At 40.6% G+C, this 17,777-nt stretch overlaps 1 protein-coding gene across 5 annotated transcripts in view; it reads left to right on the top strand.

Annotated features, from left to right (window-relative positions):
• Positions 1-17,777, top strand: part of mib2 (MIB E3 ubiquitin protein ligase 2) — a 39,181-nt gene that overhangs the window by 12,460 nt on the left and 8,944 nt on the right. For all 5 annotated transcript variants that reach the window (XM_085444852.1, XM_085444849.1, XM_085444853.1 and 2 more), the window contains exons 2-13: positions 811-1,209; positions 2,251-2,422; positions 8,020-8,126; positions 9,459-9,653; positions 9,925-10,067; positions 10,433-10,540; positions 10,633-10,737; positions 11,347-11,509; positions 12,097-12,230; positions 13,628-13,776; positions 14,231-14,387; positions 15,087-15,241. In XM_085444852.1, the coding sequence (XP_085300978.1) occupies positions 987-1,209; positions 2,251-2,422; positions 8,020-8,126; positions 9,459-9,653; positions 9,925-10,067; positions 10,433-10,540; positions 10,633-10,737; positions 11,347-11,509; positions 12,097-12,230; positions 13,628-13,776; positions 14,231-14,387; positions 15,087-15,241 (1,811 nt within the window). In that variant the 5' untranslated portion in view covers positions 811-986. The remainder of the gene's footprint in view (positions 1-810; positions 1,210-2,250; positions 2,423-8,019; positions 8,127-9,458; positions 9,654-9,924; positions 10,068-10,432; positions 10,541-10,632; positions 10,738-11,346; positions 11,510-12,096; positions 12,231-13,627; positions 13,777-14,230; positions 14,388-15,086; positions 15,242-17,777) is intronic.

The following is a 17,777-nucleotide window of genomic DNA, read 5'->3' as shown; positions in this document are numbered from 1 at the left end:
TTTAGGCAGATTACTCCCTACTTACTGAGGAATACTGTGAGATTTTTTTTTTTTTTTTTTTTTTTTTTTGCATTTGATTTTTTTGCTGTTATAGCTTAGTGTTCACTTGTTCATGAAGAATATGACAACAAGCCCAGGCTAGGGGAGTGTGGGTAAGATTTTTCTTGTGATTAACTCTGTGTTTAAGAAACCCCCGTATAAGGAAGTTCAACTTGATGGCTTAACCCCTGATCGTATCTGGACCAGTAGCGCCAGTCTTTGTGAGACAAAATACTTATCTCATTAGCAATTACATAAACTCAGAGTTTTGTTCATTGTTAAATTGTAACTTTGTTTATGTCACTTAAAAGATGCCTGTTTTGTTTGTTTCAGAGATCTCACCTTATGTGTTTTCAGTTTTTGCCCCATGATTACTAGCTCAGTCTTATGAGTTGACGTTCAGGACAAGAATGAGGCCAATATGTTGTCCTGCTAAGGAATTAAGTGTGTGTGTGTGTGTGTACATGTGCACATATCCGGCCAGGGCTTGATTAGCGCAGGAGGGCATAGCATTGATGTCCAGCTGCTTTCTCCACAAGTGTGCCATCATGCACAGCAAGACCTCCAGTGAATGATCCACCACTAAGAGTAAAACACTGCTAAGAAATTAATAGGACGTATGGCATGCTGCTATTCAAGTCCCCAAGCAAACACTGATAGGCATGTAGTAAAACACACTGGTGCAGGAGTGGAATGTATCAACTTCTTTTGTACTTGGAGCATTTTACTGTGACTGCTCTTTCAATGCTTTTTATCCTTTTTTTCCTTCAGTCACCCCTGATCTGTTCCCGGAAACAACCCTTGTGCCGTCCTTACCAGCAGTACCATCGGCACGAGCCGGCTCTGCACCTCAGAAGCCCCGGAGGCGCAGCAGCAGCGGACGTGACAGCGTTGCCAGGCCTCAGACGTTGCCCTCAGCCTGTCGGCCAGGCCCCAAAAGAGGCAGCATGGAGGTAGGCATGCGTGTTGTGCGCGGCCTGGACTGGAAATGGGGAAACCAAGATGATGGTGAGGGCCATGTGGGTACTGTGGTGGAGATCGGGCGTCAGGGCAGCACTACAACTCCAGACAAGACGGTGGTGGTGCAGTGGGACAGCGGCACGAGAACCAACTACCGTACTGGCTACCAGGGTGCCTATGACCTGCTGCTTTATGATAACGCTCAGATTGGTAAGCGATTACATTAGAGTCATATGAAACTGCTGTGAAACTTTTGAGTCATGGCACCAGTGTGATTGTAGTTTTGTTATTATACCAAACGATACTATGCTATTGTATTGTTTTCAGTCCTTTCAGTAATTCATAGTTAAAATGGTTATTTCTGCTTTTTCCAGCTTAGGAAAATGCTAGAAGCTTTGATGTTCAAGAGCGCCTTCAAAATAAAATGTTGCCTTTGGTTAGATTACTTTCCAAGCTTTTAATAGGTTCAAATTTGTGTAGGTAGTTATTGTTTGCTACGAATTATAGTGTTATTATAATCCTAATACTTCTTTTAAATTAAAAAAAAAAACATTTGATCAGGATTTGTTTTATAATTATGTAAATGCTTGAACTCGATCTTATCCTGATAATTCAGCATTTTTAAAGCCGAGCACTAGCTTGAAAGGCTCTGATAAAAAGTGAAAAATGTATCCATGTAGTTGATCCATGTAGTATTTTTTATTTATTTATTTATTTATTTTTACACACATTCTCTTTACACACTTTGTATTTTTGTGAACGTAGCCTTTACTTGGCCCATTTAAAGAAAGCGGGGTACAGTAAGTCATCTCTTATCTTCAGCCATCAGCCATCCAGCTCAGTTTTGAACTTGAATGACACACACATTAATGCAGGACTCATTAGCATTTTTGCTCCATTTCAAGCAACATTTTTCTGCCTCACAAAACTTGCCCTTCAATTAATGGAGCGAAAGAAGAGGAGGAGAAGAGATGAGGAGCCAAGGGGGTGGGGGGCCTGAGGCACATGCTGTTTGTGCCTCAGTTTTTGCACATCTCATGATGTTACCCTCTGCAATAAGTAACATCATCAAGGATGTGACGTATGCCTTAAACGTTTCACTGACTTAGACACGGGGGAATGAATGGTAGTGTCCTCTTTGCTGTGAAGGTTATGACATGTTCTGTCAAAACATATGTTTCTTTGTAACAAAAATACAAAAAGAAACATCAAGCCTGTTGTGCCCACTCAACATCTCACTTTCCACTCCAGGGGTGCGTCATTCCAATATCATCTGTGACAGCTGCAAGAAGCATGGAATCATGGGAATGCGATGGAAGTGCAAGGTGTGCTTCGATTACGACCTGTGCACCCAGTGTTACATGAACAACAAGCATGACCTGAGCCACGCTTTCGAGCGTTACGAGACAGCACACTCCCAGCCGTGAGTACAACTCTGCTCGCTCTCCAGCACAGCTGATCCTTATTTAATTCTAATGATGGTGTCTTTGCTACTTTGCTGTTTTCAAATTGTGTTGGCCTCATAATGGCTTCCTCAAATCTTAATCTTAATCTGGAATTCATACATTCCTGTAGGTCTGGTTGGAGTCTTCTGAACAACATCATGCGGCCACTATTGCTTGTGATTGTGATGTTGTACCTCAGCGTTATTGTTATTGTTTGGGCTTTGGCTGCAGCTGTAGTTAGTCTACAGTGCTATGTGTTAAGATGTTAGTATTTGAGGGTGACACAACCATTAAAAAATGGATGTGTCACAGCCACAATTCTAATGACCTCAGCAGAGCATGGCTGGTCCCGCACGAACTCTAACGAATGTCATCACAAGACACCTGTGGTATAAAAGTGGGCATCGTGCAAACTGCACGCCTCCTTGCTGGGGATAAATGTTTAGTGAGCTGATTCCAAGTGTCCTACGTATCCAGATTTACTGGAGTGAGTTCTCCCTTCAGAATTCACTCTTCTGCATCAGTTCACAGTAGAGCTCCAAACTGCTCCAGGCACTGTCTGAATGTCAGCTGGATGGCCTGTTCTCATTTTAACGAGGTGATATGTATGACCCAGATTTCTTCTATAGTTTAGTCCCGTCCAGGTCCAACACAGTTCCATTTAATTCCTCTGAGTCTGTTGCCCGAAAAATGCTCAGAATAGGTGCATGAATCATGGCTTCTTACAAATGGCTTCCTCTCAAAAGTTTTTTTTTTTTTTTTTTTTTTGGCCCAAGAATTTGGTAATCTTGATTTCTATTAAAACCCTTTAAAATAAAAAAAAAAAAAATTAAGTCTCACAATCAGCACATTATTTTAAAATGGGATGAACAGATGCATTCTTACACCTTTGCTTATGAATGTGCAGCTTGATTTTTCCTGCATTGATCTGTGAAATCCTGTTTTAATTAATTAAATATGAGACGTATTGTTAATAAAGTGGAATTTTAGATTTTGGTCAGGTCTGTACTCGTCTGCTATGGATAGGTGGTATGGTACCGGAGCAGCACATCAATTGCACATCTGAGTGAAATCTGGCCTTTGCAGTAATCATTTAGCATTCTGACACCAGCTGGAACTCATTTCTTTTCCTTCCTCAGTTTCTCCCCAAAACTATTGATTTTCATTAAGGTCAAAATTTTGTTTGGCTCAGCTGTGAACAGCATTGAGATAACAGAATAAAAACCTTTCTGTGAACCTCCATGTGGGTTAAAACATCAGCGCCTTCCTTTTGTCAGTACTGGGCAAGTAAATACTAATACTCACTGACAGTTCATTTTTTTTATTTCATTGAGTTGGGGATTTCTTTAGACACATTAACAAAGATAATGATTTTAGGAAATATATAGTAGTGATATATTTCAAGTAGCAACCTGCCTTTGTTATTGAAATCTACCAAACAGGCATTGCTGCAATCTCATACAGGGTGCATAACATCAAAGTGAGACAAGGCTAAACTTAGAAAGCCGAAAATAAGGCTGTACTTTATTGAGACGAGAAACACCTTTAAATTGTTTGAGCTAGTAAATGTAAGTAGCATTTGCGATTCGTCAACCTAAATGTTACAGTTTTGCATTGTTGTTAGTTACTATTTATACTGTAGAAACCTTTTATGTGTGGGTTCTTTGAGATCATGGCACATTACGTAGATGCTAATTTAAAGCGGTGTAGAAGAATAGAAATACAGAATCTTAAAATACAGAGATTTCAAAGACTAAAATAGGATGTTGTGGGATTAATATCTCCATTTGAAAGATGTTTGAAATGGCCTTTCATAAATACTAGGCTTTATAATATGAATGAGATTTAGAAATTGTAGCTCTTTTCTGCAACCTTTTTGAATGGAGTGATAACACAATGAGCCTCTCTCAATTCTGGCTCTCAGGGAGATGACTTTTAAAGAATCAAAAATACAAATGGTATATTGATGCCTATCAGAGTCAGCCAACCTTATCCTGTCACGATGTGGATGAAATCTCCAACCGGTCGAAGCTCTTTGTCTTTTGAGTGGTTCGGTGTTTATCATTGACGGCTCTCACAGCGAGTGAGTGCACAATGTTCCACGTATTGTTCTCGATGGCGGTGAACTTCAGTGTGACTCAACATATTTTCAGTTGTTTGACTACAAGATATATTTATGTTGCCCCAATAAATATTCCAGTCATTCCTTTAACTTCTGAAAACTATGTACTGGCTTATAATTATGCCCTGCCCCCTTAAAGTGAAATTTTAGCTTTTAGAAAACAAATTTTGAGATGTTATTGTTTGTTATTCAGTTGTGTTTTTCACAGTGGTGATAAATTGGGTTGGATTTGAAGTTAGAAATAACTTTTGTTTATGTATGTCAGAAGCATTTTTATAGAGGAGTCTTTTTGGTCAGTGCAAGCTTACTCATAATGCCAGCACACAGCCAGTGTAGTGAATGCAAATTATACAAGACAACCAAGATCATTTAATCATTTGATATAAGTAACAGTTTTTCTCTCATATCATTATAATGCTATCTATTTATATCTTGGAGTCTTATCAAAGGGAGATTTGTATAATCGGAGGAAAAATTAAATTGCAATTGTTGTCTCTCACTGATACAGATTTGGAAAATCATCACATGAAAGTCACTTCTTTTCTCATCCAATGAATGAAGTAGAAGAGCAGCCGACAATATGTGATGCTAGACACACAGCACTTCTTTATTTCCGGACCACACTGACCCATATTTCACTGACAGCATTTCAAAAGATGAATTTATAATCTGGCAGTCATGGGACACACTGATATTTGCCTGGAAGGACAAATTTAACTTGCCTTCATAATGTTTGTGACTTCATGCAGTGCCAGCTGTGATTTTTGTTAGGAAGCTCAAGTTGGGGCTCGGGCTAGTTAAGAGGGACTCCTTTCATGTGGGTCAAACATGTGCAAGGCTTTAAATGCAACTTAAGCAAGCTTGATCTATTTGTAGTTTACTGTCATACCGTTGGCAGAAACCTTATCGGCGGCCTGAGGGGACAATCGGTGGTCAGCGTAATAAACGGCTGCAGAATGCTGACAATATAATAGCGGCGTCACAAACGTGGTGTGAGAGCTGAGCCGGATGTACTGTACATGAGTGTTCCATTGTAATTACACAGATTTAGCTGGATTAGCATGGTTACCATTCTCAGCTGTGAGGATTAGCATGTTAACATTTTCAACTTCCTTGAAGACATGTTTTAACAGGTCTCAGATGTGGAGCGAGTCAGGGCGAAGTTTTATGCTCACAAGCCATGAAGCCTGGTCGTTATTAGCCTCTGGCTGTTGTTTTGGAATAATTTTGCAATGTACCGAATGCGCTGAAAAGCCTGCCGAGTCCTGCATTTAGTTAAGATTCATATGTTACATGGTACAAAGAGGCATGTGTTTACATGCTCACAGCAGCATATGTGCGTGCCATATGTTTACGAGGAGATGGTCGGTATGCAGCTGGTTAATCGGCTCTCCCAACGCAAGCACCACACATGCGAACCTATTGGGTCAAATCAGTGCCTAATCCTTCACCGCCCCACCTGACTTCTCAGTTTTCTGCTGTGTGTTCATGTTTAAGCTACAACCAAACTATCCTCATTATTGTCCTGCAGGGATTTCTGCTGCTTTCCCTCTTCCAGACAGAACTGAATAGAGTTGTAGCTCTGGTGGAAAAATAGCTGTCTCTCCTTTTCATTTTTTTGTTAGGGATCTAAGCACTATGTGTAATGATTTTTTTTTTCTTTCCAGTCTTATCAAAATAGCGTTTAAAACGCTCCTCAAATGTGTTAAGATTAGTACGTTACTAGGTGAAGTATGGATTAAAACAAGTATCGTACTAGATAATGACAAAACATGTTATTTCTAAAGATATCACCAATAAGTCTGGAACCTAATGCTGTTTTTACAGTTGTAAAGGGGCAACTCACACATTAAAGGCTCTAAATGCAAACAAGACAGACATTTTAAACTTGCTTTGAGATACAAGCTCTGAATGCATTTGCATGACACACTCCTGGTATTTTCACATACACGTAGTTTAGCTTTGTCTTTCTGACAGATGTGACTTCTCTTTGCTTGGTAGATCCTTGTGTGTATTACACTGCTTTAATACCAAAGGCTATTGCTTGGATGACTGTTGATCCAGCTTTTGTGTCAGTAGGTTTAGGTCTCTTGCCCTGATCCTCATCTTGTCTGTGAGCAGCGCTGACATTTGGTCAAGCTGGATTAGAAATCTTGATCCCTTGAAAGAGAAGCTGTACTGAAAAAACAAACATGTGAAACACTGAGGTCGTGTGTTTCACTGTCCATGAAAACGGGGACATCTGTCAGTTTATATCTTCTCTGCTCTCAAAAAACCATGGGTCATGTTTTCATAATAGGTTTGTTTGTCTTAATGAGCTGACTTATTGTTGTCATAAGTAGAGGTGCTCATGATACTTAAGTTTGTCCAGTCTTTCTAAACTAAATCTGAATGGTGCCATCAGGAAATGGGCATTTGTTATTAGCAGCTTCATGGTTTGAAGTTGTATATGCATGTGCATAACTATCTAGATGCACATAGTACTGGATGCTAGCACGTGCACTGTCTATGATTTGCCCTGTGGTGCCCTGCTTTCTGATAGCTCTGCTGTCTAGGATTAGGCTGAAAGCTCTGTGCTCAGATACACATCATTCTCGGCACAGACCTGTCTAAGCTCAGACCACACTCACTGTTGGTTAGCTTTAAGAGGAAAATGCACTGCTATTTTCTGCTGTGGCACATATGGGATCCTGAAAATCTGGCTAGCGATGGGGGTGAAGTTAGTCAAGCCTAACTTTGAGCGAAACCCCAGCACGAGAGTCTCTATGAGACTCCCTGAGGATGACGGCTCTCACAAGGCTCTTTTTTCTTTTCAACACACTGGATTTAATATGATTTGGAGTTTATCCCATTAGCTGTTTGCTTGGAAAGGAAGCTGGGCTTTGATCTCGTCGAGAAGTATGGGAATAGGCAGCTCTTTTGCACCAAGATCTGATCAAATTTTTACCATAAAGTATGTTTGATTTTGTAGATACGGCTAGCTCACCTATGTCAGATTGTGTTCAAGGTTAATGGTGTTGAGAATATTGTGGCTTTAATAGTGTGTGTGTGTGTGTGTGTGTGTGTGTGTTATTATTAAGCATAGCTATTCACAGTCCTTGAATTCCTTTTACAAAATGGCCTTTGCTAAGTAAGATATCATTTCTCAGAACAGACAGCCTTGAGTAGCATTTGTTTGATATGTCAGGCAGATGTGTTCTTTACTGCACTGTCATATCTTGTGTAACTTCAAATGTTTTCTTGTCACGAGTAAATGTATTGGCTGCAAGTGTTACATTTTTTTCTTACTTGCCTTGCCACTAATTCCAAACTCTTACAAATATGTAAGAGAGTTAATTTTTAATTTTTAGAACTTCTAATGTGCATATTTGGAGAAGGTTTTGGGGTTGCTTAGCACCCTTCAGCATTTTCTATGATTGTTTGTTCAGCTGCGTCTTCATGCTCTTGTCACAGGGTGAGCCTGGCACCGAGGCAGAACCTCCCACGAATCATCCTCAAAGGAATCTTCCAGGGGGTTAAAGTGGTTCGTGGACCAGACTGGGACTGGGGCAACCAAGATGGTGAGTGATGTGTGGGCTAATGATACCAATAACCTGGCAACTCAGCAAACTCTGTGCATGCTTGAGTGTGGAAATGTTCCTCTTCAAAGTGTTTTACCATCAACAGCCCATAATAACATTGTAACCTCACAACTCATTAACCTGTAAGATGTTGTGTTAGCATGTGTCTGTGTGTACTTATTTTGCGGGTGACTCATATAAGTCTGTCTCACAGATGTGCCTGACTGTTTGCGTCTCTGAGAGTCCCAGTTGAGTCCTCGTTGTTTGAATGTTTGCCTTTTCTTTTCCATCATTGTGTAGTGGCATAAACTGAGAAAGACCCTGCACCTGAAGTCTGTGGTCATAGTTTAGATAAAAAAGATTAGTTTAGATAAAGTAGAGAGTTAAGAATATATGAGACATTGAATTGTGTTTTATTGCCTCCACGAATGGCTGAAGTTTAACTCTGTCATATACTGTATACTGACTTCGCTGTTGCATGTTCTTTTTTTTTTCAGATCCAAACAGCCTACGCTGGCTGATGTTTAGTTAAAATCTTAATTCAAAGTAATCTTCCACATCGATGGGCTAAATTCAAGTCTGTAAACGTTCCCTTTAAAGAAATAGAGAATGGCAACGTGTCCTTAGACTTCTTCTTTTTTTTTTGGTCCAGGGTTGTGAGAATAGCAACGCTCCCTTTTCTTTCTAAGGAGAATGAGTCAAAATGTCCTTTTGGTGCCTTTGAAATCAGTGCCCTGGGGTTCGGTTAAGTCACTCATCAGGCCTAAATGGTGTATGCTCTAAGTGCATAAAAGACACACTGAGCATGCTCTGTGTCTTCCCAGCCTACCGTGTTGTCTTACAGGTCACTGGTTTAGTTGGTGTGTTTAGGCGCTGAAGCAGCTTGATGACTTAAATGGCATAGCAAGGATTTATTTACATCATACAGCTGGATGTATGGATCTGAAATTATCCTGTGACACAACACGTGCATTAATAATGTGGTTTGTGTTTATTGTTTGATTATTTGGTCCTTTGGTTTCACTCAAATCAAAAAGAGGAAATTGTCAGGTGTTTGACGGTGATTGTAGAAAATCATAATGAATGTCTGTGATACTTGGCAGCCCCTACAATGAAATGTTTGTCTCTCACTTTGTTTGCACTCATGTTTATTTATTTATTTTTTGATCATTGCATCACACCACGGTCGTCTAACTAACCACCTTTCCTTCTTTTATTGAGCTTGTTTTCTTTTCACTGCATTTGTTTCCCATTTTTCCCATAAACTGATGCACTGGTGTTTCTTGCATTATATCTGTGTTTGTTTCTGCACTTTTGTGTGTGTGTGTGTAGGTGGGGAGGGTAAGGTTGGGAAGGTAGTGGACATTCGTGGCTGGGACAACGAGTCTGGTCGCAGCGTGGCCAGTGTCACCTGGTCTAATGGCACCACTAATGTTTACCGAATGGGCCACAAGGGCAAGGTAGACCTGAAATATGTGACAGATGGCCAGGGAGGCTTCTATTACAAAGATCACCTACCAAAACTTGGTAAGACAGACTTTCTTTATTCAAGTATGCATTCCTTAGAAAGTTTAAAGTTATTTAGTGGCTCAGAAACTTGATTTAACTTGATGTAAACAACTTATGTCTTGTATGTCGTATATCAGTGCTTATCAGTACTTCTGTGTGGCATTGTAATACTGTAACACTGAGAAACTGATTACATACTGGCTTTAAACCCAAGCTATTTTTATCATTAGCTTAGGAAAAAAAATTCGAGTCAGTTTCTGTTTGTTGACGCTGACACCTGTTCATCCAGGAGAGCACGCAGAGCTGCAGCGTCAGGAGAGCGCAGACGGCCATTCTTTCCAGCAGGGTGACAAGGTCAAATGTCTGTTGGAGGTAGACATCCTACGGCAGATGCAGGAGGGCCACGGAGGGTGGAACCCCAAAATGGCAGAGGTACAAATGCCTTCCGCTAGAAAAAGTAAAAACATAATACCGGTTGACTATAGGCAGCTTTAAATAACTCCCTATTGAGTACTAATACAATACAGACGTACATAGTGCTCTTCCTTGGGTTTTTCCAGCAGGTTTCCATTGTAACCATATGAACTGCTTCATGTTTTACACAAACATGTCCTCAAATGCACGTGGCTCTAGAACACAGCATACAGAAGATTTATATAAGTGGCTCAGATGGAGGTTGCAACAGAGGAGAAAGAAATGGAGCATCCAACTCTCATATCACAGCTGCTAAAAGGGACATTAAGGTCACAGCCATGTAGAGGAAGACCCAGGGTTAAATAGCATATTTGTGTTTGCAGTACATTTGCCGGATTGGGACGGTTCACAGAATCACTGACCGAGGAGATGTCAGAGTCCAGTACAGCAACAATATCCGCTGGACTTTCCATCCTGGGGCACTCACCAAGGTACTGCGTTACTTATTTTGTTATTTTAATATCACAGTTTATTACAGCTAAATTACTTTGTTTAGACTTCGGCTGCTTTTTTTCCCCCTTAGGTGAACACGTTTGGAGTTGGGGAATTAGTGAGAGTATTGGAGGACATGGAGAGCGTGAAGAGACTGCAGGCTGGCCATGGAGAATGGACAGACAGCATGACTCCTGTATGCTCATTTTACCTGATAATATTCGTAGCCTCCTAATGCTAACTTACTGTGGTTTTTCAGAATTGGATTGAAAATCCTCACCTTGTGTGCAGAAGTGAAGACTTGAGTCACATAAATTGGTGAAGTAATGATCGCTTTGAAGAATGACTTTGACTTGAACCCAGTGTTTCATAACTTAGTCCAGCAACCCAGCTAATCTGTTGATTTACCCTCCGGGGGCAACAGCCAGTTTTCCATGGCTTCCGCTGTAGCCAGCGAATATCCTAGTCAGGATTTATGTGTCAGTTTGCTGTGTATTGTTTACTAATACAGATACGTTGGAACATGGCATCATTTTAGATGTTAGTTAATGCTTTTCCGATGCATTTTGGCAAATGCCAGTGCCCTTTTACTCCATTCTCTATATTCCGGGTTTCAGGTTTCTCCCTGTTTATGTGCACAATGTTTACTGTGCTACTTGCAAAAGTAAAGGATCCAGTTGTTTAACGTCATCACATTACGACTGACCTACTTCATGAAAATTAGGTTGTACATGGGTGTTTAGTAAGGATCATTTATTTGTCATTGTCAATTCTTTCTCACCTATTCATTGTGTTATTCTCATAGGTGCTGGGCCAGGTCGGCAAGGTGTTGAAAGTATATGCAGATGGTGACCTACGGGTAGCATTTGGAGGCCAGACATGGACATTTAACCCAGCGTGCCTCTCAGCCCAACCCGTGGAGGTGGATGCCAACCTCATGACGGCCGAGAACCCCAACGAATCTGGAAGTAAGGCCTCTGCCGGGAAGAGGGGGCTCATCTCTAACACACCAGCTCCAGCTTTATCTCCTGCAGGCTTTCAGTTATCCCCCTACTCTCCCTCATTTCAGCTTTGCTACGCATCCTTTCTCATCCATGCGGCATCAGTGGCATCAAGTTTGTTTGTTTTTTTTCAGCAGTGTGTAAAGTATGCTTCTTTCTGAAATTTTCTCTGTAGCATCTCCTGATCCTGCACTTTGACAGCAGGTGGACACGTTTGTCATCATGTCACAAGTTCTCAGCAGTCTCTTAATCATGACAAAATCTTCTCTGTTTATGTGTTCAGTTCAGATTATGGGAGGCTAACAACAGACTGATGTGTGTTTGCAAATGTGTGTGGTCAGATTCCAGTGCATGCTGGGACATTTTGACTCATTCTAGCATTCGTTAACCAGTTCGAATGGCTTATTTTTTTTTTTTTTTTTTTTGCAAGGCTTGTGCGACATTAGAATTGAAGTGGAAAAAACTAATGTAATTCTTTTGTCCTCTGTTCCCTTTTCACATCCTACCCCTACACCTCCTCTTCTCCCTCTCTTTCTGACTCTGTCTCTGTTCAGGTACTGTCATCTCAGTGCTGGAGAAGCTGCTCTCTCAGTCCACAGAGCAAGACAATCCCAGTCGGCTAGTCATTGAGGCAGCGCATGGCAGTGCCAGCAAGGTGCGGGAGCTGGTGCAGAAGTATCCTGACAAGGTTAGTGCAGCACTCCTTCTCTTTGCTGCAGTCCACTGTCTGTTCCAAGAGCTCTTTACATCAGGGCTCCAGGCCTTGGGTTGAAGTCTGATTGACTTATTGAGCCAGATACAGCAATATTATAGGCTGACATTTTCCAGTCTGTCAGTGCTATTATGTAAAAATGCAACTCAAACTCAACTATAGGACTCACTTGTTAACAGATTTACAAGGTTTCCCCTCCACCCTCACCCACTGACACAGGCAGTGGAAACACTGTCCAATAATTTATTGATGTAACCCCAAAGCATGACATATGTATCTTCAGGTCACACACAAGAGGGCTGAGACCTTACATTATTATAGAGAAAACCAACAATTCCCCCATGGTTTGGAGGAAAAATCTCCAACACAACCAGATGGGCTACCTTAGCCAAAGAATCAAATAATTCCAGGCATTAATTGCATGTTTGAATGACAGAACGTAAAACTGGTTTTGAAAGGACAGATCAGTGATTGATCCAGGCATGCTGTATATAGAATATATTTTCTTTATGAAGGTATTTGTAACAGTGCTTAAGTCACTCCTAACTGATTACAGGTGAAGAATAAGGCATAATCTAAAAGCTGTCAAACAATATGGGTAAAAAAAAGCAATAAGTGATCAGTTGTTTAAAAGTAGAATAAAATGTTGGCATCATTTTTCACCCTTTGATCATTGCCTGTGTTTTAGTGAGGTTCTAGACTTGCTGTGCATCACTGTGTGCAGTTTGTCTTCATCATGAACCAGATTTTCTCGGCATCTGTCAAACCTGAGATTCATTGTTTACACTGTCTTTTGCAATTTTCAAGTTTTCCTGTTCACATGTGCTTTTTTTTTTTTAGAAAATACCCAACTGGTCATTTTGGGAAACCCAGCTGCTATAGATAGACCTCAGATAGGCTGTGGGTTTTACAACCTCATTATCGTATTGAGTTTTTTCTCTAAATGGCATCCCTCAAACACCTCTGAGTCACATGTGGCTCCTTTTGTGCATCAGTGACACACCGAAGTGTCGAAATACTTTTGAAACCTTGCAGTTTGGCCACTGTGTGTTAGTGTAGCTGTGTCGCACTCACTTTTCATTCAGTGTTGATCTAGACTACTTAAATTGATGTTTGAAATTTCCTAAGATGTTTTTCTTTTGTTCAAGAAAAAAGGAAAAAAAAGTCACACTGTGAAGTCGGAGTAAATATTTATCTCTGCATTCAGCTCTGCTGTGACGACACTACTTATTTGGATTATGTGTTCAAGTGTATGACGAGTGTGGTTGTTATTCATGTGCAGATTATTTCCAACCACTCTGTGTTGAGCTCAGTTATTGTCCAGACTAGCATCAGCTCTGATGAATCTGCAACGATGTGTGTGCCCATGGCAGGTGGATATCAAGAACCAAGGCAAGACTGCGCTGCAGGTTGCTGCTCACCAAGGCCACATGGAGGTGGTGAAGGCCCTGCTGCAGGCAAACAGCTCAGTTGAGGTCAAAGATGAAGATGGAGACACGGCATTGCACTACACTGCTTTTGGGTAAGGACACACACACACACACACAAAAATATATATATATATATATACAGAGACAATTTGCCAAATACAAACAAGAAAAGACTAGCATATTGCAAGTCCAAAACAGGAGCTTGTGACTGACAGATAAATGACTTGAGCTCAAGCTAATCCCTTTCCTTGTAATGTGATCACCTGTTCACAGAAGTGACTGCCTTGAACTGTTGCATAATAACCATAATAAGGCACCCAGTTAACGTCCTGCGTTAATGTGATCAGGAAAGATTTCATATAATCCAAATTATAAAAAAGTCAGATGGGATATTTGTGTGTCGTGGTAAGAAACTCTTGGGCTTTTTGAAGATGCAGGTAGCTTTTTCTTTTTCTTTTCATTTGTTGTCTCCTAGTTTTGAATTAATATAGTTTACAGAAATGTGAACAATCAAGTGCGGGTTAATTTGTGTCTGTTTTGGTCCAGTAATCAGGCGGAGATCGCGCGGCTGCTGTTGAGTAAGGGGGCAAATGTCAACCTCCTGAACAACTCCATGTGCACGGCGCTCCACATCGCCGTCAACAAGGGCTTCACTGACGTGGTGCGGGTGCTAACTGAACATTCTGCTGATGTCAATCTCCAGGTGAGAGGTGGCTGTGTGCTCAGTCCTGACCCCAGCCATAAATAAAAATGATCCAACATGTTAGTTTTTTTTTATGCTTGATCATTTTTCCAGTGTTGCTTTTTACTCCTTATCTTTTATTTGAACTAAATTAACTCAACTATTTGACTCACTCTGGCGCAGTTACTGGTTAGGAGTGAATGAGCTTATTATTAATTATCAAACTAGTCAGTTTAGGGGGGTGGAGAGAGACCCTTGAGTAAGTGTTTAGATAGCCAGTAAGTAATCTTCTCTGGCTTTCAGTCATACTGCCCATAGGGGATTTTTCACATGGTCTAACACGCCTGCAACCAGGCCAACAATTTCCTAATTTATTTTTTTCTGCTTCAATGGTGTGGCTACTCAGCTAAAAACATGCCAGCCCAGAGTTTTTTCAGCGTTTCCGTGTGATAAATGTGCACGTGATCTGAGCGTACATCTGCTTTTTTTGACCATTTCATAAAGGCGGGGAAGCATATAGGCAATCAGGAACTTTTGCCTCCCTGGATCAACAAATTGTAGTGAACAGAAATCATGTTCAGTCGACAGATCACCGGAATATTTTGTATAGAAGATGTTTAATAGACCATGTCAATGTTATTTTCTAAAGTCTCAAGAAAATATTTAAAAACCTGAATTTGAAAAGCTAGTTTGACCCTGTTTGCTTCCTGTCTTTAACAGGATTCATACGGGGACACGCCGCTCCACGACGCCATTGCTAAAGATTTCCGCAATATCATTGAGATCCTGTCCGTGGTGCCCAACATTGATTTCACCCAGCAGAACCACAGAGGCTTCAACCTGCTGCACCATGCTGCCCTCAAAGGAAACAAACTGTGAGTGGGGATGACGTAATCATATCTGCATGCGCAGTCACATGTCATACACAGAAGTGAAATTAGGAAATATCCCCAAAACTTGTTGGAAAAGATTTTTTGACTTTAAATGTTTTTTTAGGCACTTGAGGCATTTTCTTGAGCTCTAACATGCAATTGGGGTTTCTAGGGGTTACCATTTAGTGTCATTAGAGGATTTTAGGACTTTTGAAAAGATTTTGCCTTGTAGTCTTGCAGTTGTCACTTTGAGATTAAGAAGTATTGGGCATGTGCCTTAAAATATCACAAAATTGAATGTGCCAAAGCAATAAAAGACTATTATTGACTATTGTTACTGGCAGGAGTTGGGGTAGTTTCTTTAGGAAGAAAATCATAGTGGGTTTCATGTGCCAATCGTTGCTGAATTTCTTGCAGTAGTCACTGGCATCAAATTCAAATTTTTTTTTTTTTTTTATTTGTCACGTACACAGTCATACACAGTACGATATGTAGTGAAATCAGTGGTTCTGCTTTGGGCTGAGCAAATTAATGATACTATACTATGTTTCAGAATTTGGGAAACTGGTTCTGGATTAAACCTCGCACCACGTTGATGAAAAATCAATCAAAAGCTTTGGTTTCCCCAAATCCAGCTTTATGTACACCAAACAAATTCAGCTGCAAAGTAAAAAACCTTTAGCGTCATTCAGCTTTCAGTCCTTGCTCAGTTTTTCACCGTGTATTGTTAGTTTAAACGCATGTATCTGTGAGCGTTGGAAGTGTGCGTGTATAGGCTTGTGTGCTTATGTGTGGGTCTCTTCTGTGGGTTCAAATAAGGATTCAAAGGTCGGCTCTCTCAGCGCTATCTGTTACAGATAGATCTCATCTCCCACACAGCTTCTGCTGCTGTCAGCAGGCTGACTGTCAATATGAGGCAAAAATGCAACAACATTTACTTTTGCGTCACTTCTTTCTGTACACACTCAGTTTTTTTTATTTCTCTTTTCCCTGGACTGTATGCAGTCTAGTCATTTCTCAGCAATGCAGTTTTGAGATTCATGAGTGCGTAAAAATTCCCAAAATCCAAACAAAAGCTAAACAATGAGCCAGACATGTTTTCCCAGGAAAGACTTTATTAACACAGCAAAGCTGTCACGATTCGGCTGTAGACTTTGTCACTGCTGTGTAACACTGTTTTAGAGGCACAGAGAGAAGATACTGTACACTGTGTTACATAAACTTCACTTTGCAACGCTGTCGAAATTCAAGCCCATTCTGAAAGCGGCTCTGCACCAACACAGACACTGTCCGGATGGGAAAGAGGTACAAGTGACACCGTTCGGAAGCTGGAAAAGGATCAGCTCAGCCATTTTACTCAACACTGAAGTGCTTAAGGCCAGCCTTCAAAGTTGCCTCAGTGGTACGTGCCACAAAGGCTCCATTATTTTCTGTCTGTTGGTTTGAGGCTGATCAACACTGGAGGTTCTTAATCTTAAGCTGAGTCTTGACACAGAAATGCAGTTGATAACTGAGTTTTCTCACAATGATAGGGTTTCATATAAATGTTCCCTGGATTTTTGTTGGTGTGCCGGTATCTCCCTCTGTTCTCCACACCTCCAGGAACATGTAAAGGTAGAGGGAAAAGTCAACAATCATCATTCTTCTCAGTAATGCGTTGCCTGTTGCTTAATGCGGTCTGTAGTGTGATTTTTTTTTTTCTTCATTAATTTCCGGAGTATTAACAATATATTGCTTGAAATGATTGAGTGCAGTTCTATATGTATAAATCTGTATTTTCTTTAGGTGGAAATTGGATTATTTTGATAAGGTAAAGAAATATTGCATTAAAGATTCAAGTGACTTTTAAAAGGTTGCTGTTTCCCTAAATGCAACAAATCTGACTGAACATTTGCTTTGAGGCCTTAACAACCTTTTGGGAATTTTCCATTACAAATAGCACAAATTTGTCATGGAAGATTTTCCCCGGCTTTTTAAGGGGTGGGTCAATAAGGCAATAAGGCAAGTAGTTAAAAATACCAGAATCACCGTAAATTCCCCCCGAAGCAATTCATTCATTCAAGGCTTTAGTTCAAGACTTTAAAAGTGTATCTTATATCTAAAGTCCATGAATCTGTATGGTCAGTAAAGAACAAATGCATTACTCTAGCTTACTATAGTCCGCTGGCTGTTTTTCCTGAAGACTCTCCTCTATTTATTTATTGCTATAAATTTACTTAAAAAATGCTGCAAGTTAATGAGGCTTTCTCCTCAAAAAAGGCTTTAAAGCCTCAAATTCTGACTTCCTCCCAGTGACCCACATATCCTCAGCACTCCCACAGCCAGGCTCCTCCTACGTGTCTTATAATCTACTGACCTTGAAAAATAGTATCTCAGGACATCCCTGCACATGAGCGGTGTGTGGACAAATGTGGACTGAGCGGGGAAAAGACTTTTGGCAAGCAACACCTGCAAGTGGAGGCCGCAGTAGACAGTCATTTAATAAATGTCCGATCTGTTCTGGCAAGTGTCATATGTGCACCTCTGGGAATTTAGGCTG

This window comes from Copadichromis virginalis, linkage group LG20 (genome assembly GCF_057382275.1).
Source record: "Copadichromis virginalis isolate Kocher_CV1m ecotype Utaka linkage group LG20, C_Virginalis_male_GT1.1, whole genome shotgun sequence".
Lineage (NCBI taxonomy): Eukaryota > Metazoa > Chordata > Actinopteri > Cichliformes > Cichlidae > Copadichromis > Copadichromis virginalis.
The sequence above is the reverse complement of the archived record's forward strand: the minus strand, read 5'-3'. Positions and strand labels throughout refer to the sequence as shown.